We start from the raw sequence: 7,959 nt of genomic DNA on the forward strand, positions 1-7,959 counted from the left end.
CTCTACTGTATATAGCCTCTCTACTGTATGTAACCTCTCTACTGTATATAGCCTCTACTGTATATAGCCTCTCTACTGTATGTAGCCTCTCTACTGTATATAGCCTCCCTACTGTATATAGCCTCTCTACTGTATATAGCCTCTCTACTGTATATAGCCTCTCTACTGTATATAGCCTCCCTACTGTATATAGCCTCTCTACTGTTATTTTTCACGGTCTTTTTACAGTTGTTTTTATTTCTTTACCTACCTATTGTTCACCTAATACCTTTTTTGCACTATTGGTTAGAGCCTGTAAGTAAGCATTTCACTGTAAGGTCTACTACACCTGTTGTACTCGGTGCACGTGACAAATAAACTTTGATTTGATTTATGAAACATTAACTACTATACACAGGCTCCTCAGTGGAAGATTACACGTGTTTATAGCTCGAGAATAACGGAATAATAACGCCTTCTTTGCTTCTTTCACGTCAACAGAAAGTGATGGGGTAAATACTTTCACATCAACAGAAAGTGATGGGGTAAATACTTTCACATCAACAGAAAGTGATGGGGTAAATACTTTCACATCAACAGAAAGTGATGGGGTAAAATACTTTCACATCAACAGAAAGTGATGGGGTAAATACTTTCACATCAACAGAAAGTGATGGGGTAAATACTTTCACATCAACAGAAAGTGATGGGGTAAATACTTTCACATCAACAGAAAGTGATGGGGTAAAATACCAGAAAGCCGTTTGATTTTTGTTGTCCCTTTAGCTCTAGCTAAAAGTTTTTATTTAAATGTTCTAATTTTTGTTTTTAATTGACATTTTATTTACTTTACCACACAAACAAATGGAAAAGTCAACAGCCTAGTGGATTCAAATCAGCAGGAATAACATTCAGAGTTGTAATGATCTATTTCTACACCCTCAGGATATATTTCATTATACAGTTAATTTCCAATTTGTCAAAGATAACAAGTAATAAAAACAGCCATAAGTTTTCACTAATGACATTAAAACATCCTTCTGTTATTACTGTGAAGCTCAACATAATGAAATAACATCAAAACATCCTTCCATTATTACTGTGAAGGCCAACACAATGAAATTACATAAAAAATAAATTATGTTATTACTGTGAAGGCCAAACAATGAAATTACCAAAACATCCTTCAATTATTAATGTGCCTGCCATACAATGAAATTACCAAACGACTATCATTATAACTGTTAGAATTACTATTATTATTGTTATTATTACTGTAATTATTTGTGTTGTTATAACTATATTATTTATGTTATTAATATTAATCCTATTACTGTTATTATTATTATTACTATTATTAGTGTCATTATTATTACCTTTCTTATTACTGTAATTGTTATTACTGTTATTATTACGGTTATTATAACTATTATTATTACGGTTACTATAACTGTTATTATTACTAGAATTACTGTTATTATAACAATTATTATTACGATTACTAGAACTGTTATTAGAACTGTCTGTATGACTGTTATTATTACTGTTATTACAGCTGTTATTATTACTGTTATTACTGTTATTACAGCTGTTATTATTACTGTTATTACAGCTGTTATTATTACTGTTATTGTTGCTACTGTTATTATTGTTACTGTTATTATTATTACCTTTATTATTACTGTTATTATTGTTACTATTTTTACAGTTATTATTGTTACTATTATTACTGTATTATTACGACTATTTCTGTTAATACAACTGTAATTATAACTGTTATCCTTATTACTAGTACAACTGTTATTATTATTACTATTATTACTGTTATTATTATTATTACTGTTGTTATTATTATTACTATTATTACTGTCATTATTGTTACTATTCTTACTGTTATTATTATTACTATTATTACTGTTATTATTATTATTACTAATATTACTGTTATTATTATTATTACTGTTGTTATTGTTGCTATTATTGCTGTTATTATTATTGTTACTGTTATTATTATTGCTATTATTAATGTTATTATTGTTATTATTATTAATGTTATTATTGTTTATATTATTACTGTTATTATTATTACTGTTATTATTATTACTAATATTACTGTTATTATTGTTACTAATATTGCTGTTATTATTATTGCTAATATTACTGTTATTATTATTGCTAATATTACTGTTATTTTTGTTTCTATTATTACTGTTATTATTATTATTATTATTAATGTTATTATTGTTTATATTATTACTGTTATTATTATTACTGTTATTATTGTTACTAATATTGCTGTTATTATTATTGCTAATATTACTGTTATTTTTGTTTCTATTATTATTACTAATATTACTGTTATTATTGTTACTTATATTTCTGTTATTATTATTGTTACTATTACTACTGTTATTATTATTGCTAATATTACTGTTATTTTTATTATTATTACTGTTATTATTGTTATTATTATTACCGTTATTATTATTGCTGTTATTTTTTGCTAATATTACTGTTATTATTGTTACTTATATTGCTGTTATTATTATTGTTACTATTACTACTGTTATTATTATTGCTATTATTACTGTTATTACTATTGCTATTATTACTGTTATTATTATTGCTATTATTACTGTTATTAGTATTGCTATTATTACTGTTATTACTATTGCTATTATTACTGTTATTACTATTGCTATTATTACTGTTATTACTATTGCTATTATTACTGCTATTTTTATTACTAATATTACTGTTATTATTGTTAGTAATATTGCTGTTATTACTGCTATTATTATTACTAATATTACTGTTATTATTATTGCTATTATTACTGCTATTATTATTACTAATATTACTGTCATTATTGTTAGTAATATTGCTGTTATTACTGCTATTATTATTACTAATATTACTGTATTATTGTTAGTAATATTACTGTTATTATTGTTAGTACTATTGCTGTTATTACAACAGTAATTATAACTGTTATTATTTCTGTTATTATAACTCTTACTATAACTTATTGTTATATGTATTATTATTATTCCTGTTATTATTATTATTATTATTATTGTTGTTGTCATTTTTATCATTGTTAGGCAATATTAATTTTGGTTTCTTCTTTTCATTGTTAATTTTGATAATGGAGTTGGTTAGGAGAATGACAGATCTGAGAGAAGGAATTACGCACTCTATTCTACAATGGAAAGTGCACTGATAGCGTCAATTAAACCCGACATTACAGCTTGAGGCATAGTAGTAGAATTCTCTGGATTGACGTGATATCCTAATTTAACCATTTTAAACACAAACTGAGAGATAAAGGAAAAATAGTACAGTGGTGTGTCATAAAATTGTCTAGAAAAACAAAAATATATTTTCCCTTGATTTAGATAATGCTTCCATCTTGTCTTTTCGATTGTTAATTTTACCAGACAGGGAAGGAGTTGGGTATTCATGTTAATGTGTGTTTATGGTGTGGGTTGCAAGGTGTGTGTGTTTATGGTGTGGGTTGCAAGGTGTGTATAAGGTGTGTCTTACCTCTCCGGATGATGCCGCCTTGGCCATTGAGCACAAGCCCACACTGCGCCTCCACGGAGCCCTGAAACAGCGTCATATTAATGATAATAATAATAATAATAATAATAATAATACAAGGTGATAAACAATCAAGAATCAGAATCAAGAAACACACACACGAGCTTGGCGCAGTGCGTCAACCTCAGGATGGACGAGAACGCTCAGCCCAGCCCACAGTGGTGTGTGTGTGTGTGTGTGTGTTTTGACACCTGCGCCTACCTGTTGTTACCGCTTATAACCGATCCTAACCACAGATGTGGAACCTGTTACACATGGTGATATCAGTGATGTCATCCGAACGACTGAGGAACACGAGCTGTTATTGAGAAGAACCCCGTTAATCCCCGGTGTGAGCCGCGAGCGGCCGGGGTGCAGACACAACCCTGATTAAAATAAACACTCGGCTGTCTTTCTCGCTCCACACGGAAGAGGCCGTGGAAGTCTTTTTAACAAACTAGGCTGTATAGAACATTTTTACTCCGAAGCTAAAGTGATTATAAAATCAATATACAAAACGCAAAGGTCTCGCATACATTAAGTGTCTAACAGGAGAAAGAGTTAGGGAGCATGACGGGGGAAAGGTGTGGCAGCTCTTTTGTTGAGCATGGAAAGCTCTTTAGGCGCTCAAAAATGCGATGTGCTCACGAGACAGACTGCATCTGTTCTACTCAGGTTCACGTGCCTTTATTTTCTAAAGAAGGTCGAAGACCCCGTGCTCGCTCGTGTTTGTGCATTTGTGTGTGTTAGTGTGTGTGTGGCAACCCTTCTTACCAACACGCCACTCAAAGGTCTGATAACGATCTACATAATGAAAGTGGTAATGTTGGTGACATATTGAAATACATTAACATCTAAATAAAAACAAGACTCTTAGTATCTATAATAATAATCAGAATAATCAGAATAATAATAACTGTTATCCTCATCACAATCATAATAGCCTAAATAAGAGAACATTCACAACAGAAAGATACGGTAGGCTCTTGGCTCTGGAACACCTTCCTTATTATTATTGTTCTTATTATGTTCTTATTATAGTTGTTGTTGTTATTATTGTTATTATGGTTTTGTTATTATTGTTAGTGATTGTTATTATTATCATTATTATTATTACTGCTCTTATCAGCAGACTATTTTACTATGCTACGCTATTAAAATTATTATTCAACAAGTTATCACATTGCCCCATATAAATATAATTAATTAACTAGTTATTATCCTATATTAATACCACAAACAAGTAGTTAGCAAATATCCCTATACTAGTACTATTAGTCAGGTAAATATATATCTAGGTCTAGCAGATGATTTTCTTCAGGTATTCTACATATTGAATTACTTTAATTACTTCTGGTATCCTAGCAGTTGAATTACTTCTGGTATCCTAGTAGTTTAATTATGTATGGTTAACTTACTTCCAGTTGAATTACTTCTGGTATCTTACCAGTTTGGTTGTAAAATTGAGAAAGGAACAATGCGATAAAGGAATGACGCAACGTGTTTAAAACGAGATGTTTCTGTCTCGTGCACAGTGATAACTGGAAGTTGTTCTGTCCAGTGCAGCAGTGTGTTTAACCAGAGCCGCGGCTCAGATGTCGCTGCATAAAGAACAAGTTGATTGACATTAAGTCGGTAATTGGATAAACTACGGTGCTTTACGGTGCCCGAGCAGCCCATTGTGCCCTGAACCCCAATCCCTTAATCCGCTTTCAGAAGAGAAGAGAGAACCAGCGTCTTTTCACCGCCTCACCAGCCGGACACACACACACCATTTCTTTACATCGAAAATAATATGTAAAATATAGGTCACGTGCATTTAGAGTAAAATAGAGTGTGGACTGCATAATGGGAGTGAATTTCTCATATTAACTGTTTTAATGCAGAGTTTATTCTATTCAGTTGTATTCTAGATTACTTCATCTTTTAATTCCTCTCCATCTAATGTAATATCAGCCTAATGCCATATTCATTCATGGAATATTCCATTTTATTTTGACTGAATCCTCCTCGTCCGACTCAGAATAACTAGAGTTCTGCAGCGCGTGAGAGAGCAGAGATACGCTCGCGTCTCTGTGTTTGGAACTGGACAGACAGACGGACTCTGAGAGTGACAAGAGTTAGGGTTTAGGAAATAGGGGCTAGGGGCTAGGGGTTTAGGAAATAGGGGCTAGGGTTTAGTATTTAGGGTCTGAAATTAAACTTCGTGGTGCACTATAGCCAGTGTGGCTGTTTGGTGAATTGGTGGTGTTTGATCAGGATGACAACAGTGGAGGAGAGGAGAGAGAAGAGGAGAGGGGGTACCTGCAGGTCATCCGCCCCGGGGGGAGGGAGCCCCAGACCGGCTGCAGGCAGCAGCCTCTGGTCGTGGTGCATGCCATACTGCCCACCGTGTGACGTCATCAAAGACAGGTCATGGCGCCGGTAGGCGTCCAGGCAGCCCAGCTCGCGCCGCTGCTGCTCGTCCAGGCACGAGGACTTAAGTGCACGGGCGCTGTGCAGGTTGATGAAGTCTGCATCTCCATGTGTTGCATGGTGGATCTGCTGATAGTACTGCCCGGAGTGGAGAGAGTTGAGGCCATATGCTTCTGGGCCCACGGCTGGGTGGGAGTGCTGGAAGTCATAGTGGAAGGACTGGTGGTGCAGGGGGGTGTACTGGTGGTTGGTGGAGAAGTAGGGCGAGGCGAACTCTGTAGCCGCCGCGGGGTAGGCTGTGAGCGGCGAGGACGAGCTATAGGCCACCGAAGAGTTGGCGACGCTCTCGAGGCAACCGAGTTGCATCAGACGGTAACTGTTGGACCCGTCATGACGTATCTGAGAGGAATAAAGGAAAATATCAGGGTGTCATTTCATTTACCATCTCTCTCTTTACCGCGCTCTCTCTCTCATAACACCTCAAACTCAAACACTCAAAGCTCTTAGAAAAAACACGAAGAAAATGTGATTCCATGAGCCTGGGAGGGGTACGCACAGCAGCGCAAGACCTCAGTGTGTGTGTGCGTTGTACACGGTATCTGTCATTTTCAGTGCAGCGTTTTAGAGCGCGTGCTGTTGTATTATTATTTGGGTCTCAGCTCTGAACGCGCGCTGGGTGGCAGGTAAGTAGTGAGCCACCAGTGTTCTGCCCTAAATGTTCTAATCACACCCGGTACCGGTTTACACACACAAGCCTCATCTGCCTCTCTCATTTTATTCCCTCACTCTTCACACAAATAAAACAAATAAGTCCAGTTTCCCGAAGCCAGTCCTCTCCCATTACCCAGGGTATCTGAAGCTTTGCTTTCTGGAGACGCATCACAACGACTTTACTTTAAATCCGCATGTATCAAACAGGTGCGATTACTATAACTTTAAATATGCATGTAGCAAACAGGTGTGGTTACTATAACTGGTAGATTATATTCCTAAATGTTATTGATAATGAAGAGTGATAATAAATACCTCGGCATCATGGACCAAACCGGGGAACGTGGCGGACATGGTGTTGCTCCGCTAACCAGCGTTTCCTCCTGATCGAAGAAATGCTTTCCGTTAAAATCCCCAAACCGAGAGAAGTGGAAAAAGTCCCTGCACGGAGCCGCGGATAGCTGGTGGAACACGAGCGTTTTCCCTCTGTACCATCACACCGGCTGGCGCACAGATTTTGTACTTGCAGGGTATTTCTGTTGTGATGTCGTCGGTGGTCCCCTGATAATATAGTTGGAAAAATAAGCATCAGCACTGAGGAATGGATGGAGGACAATAGAAGAGCTAGCTGCTTCCATCCCAGGAGACAAGGAATAAATATTGTATCTTGCCTAATAAGGAACCGACACTTTCAAAATGTTTTACCATTTTTGTGGACATTTTCTTTTTGCTCGTTTGTATTTTCAGACCATTTGCTTTCTTCGTTTTACCCACATGGCTTAAACCAGGCTATTACAAAACTAATCGGATTTTCAACAAAAATGTAAGTTGATTTCAAAACATCCCCTCGTTTATATAGGCTATGATTATTAAATAAACCTGTATTTTCCTTTTAGAATATTTTTTTCTCATCTATTAAACTAAATGTAATTTGATGTAGGCTATTTTGTTTTTTCAAACAGAGCACTTAATTGCCGTGCACGTCAACAAATCTCTATTAAGACAATTATTATTACTACTACTACCATTATCATTATTGTTTTATTTTAATTATTATCGTTATTGTTGTGTAATTAATATCATTATTATATATTATTATAGACGTATGTATTGCCTTTATTATTATTATTACTAGTATTATATTATCCTTGTTTTTAAATAAAATTGACCCCATATTAAACGGTAACGTCTGCTACAGATGTATTTGGAATTAAGCGACAATATTTCGTTTTTATGGAAATTAGAAATAGGCTATGCAATGAGTGTATACCT

General features: G+C 34.9%; 1 protein-coding gene across 1 annotated transcript in view; it reads right to left on the minus strand.

The window, feature by feature from the left end:
• The window catches only part of LOC115207261 (transcription factor AP-2-delta), a 34,508-nt gene extending 27,074 nt beyond the window's left edge, over positions 1–7,434 (minus strand). Inside the window, exons 1-3 of the mRNA XM_029774275.1 lie at positions 7,003–7,434; positions 5,866–6,375; positions 3,526–3,586 (exon numbers count right to left, since the gene is read on the minus strand). Coding sequence (XP_029630135.1) covers positions 3,526–3,586; positions 5,866–6,375; positions 7,003–7,041 — 610 coding nt within the window. The 5' untranslated portion in view covers positions 7,042–7,434. The remainder of the gene's footprint in view (positions 1–3,525; positions 3,587–5,865; positions 6,376–7,002) is intronic.
• Between the last annotated feature and the right edge of the window lie 525 nt (positions 7,435–7,959).

Source organism: Salmo trutta, chromosome 1, assembly GCF_901001165.1.
Source record: "Salmo trutta chromosome 1, fSalTru1.1, whole genome shotgun sequence".
In the NCBI taxonomy this organism is placed as follows: domain Eukaryota; kingdom Metazoa; phylum Chordata; class Actinopteri; order Salmoniformes; family Salmonidae; genus Salmo; species Salmo trutta.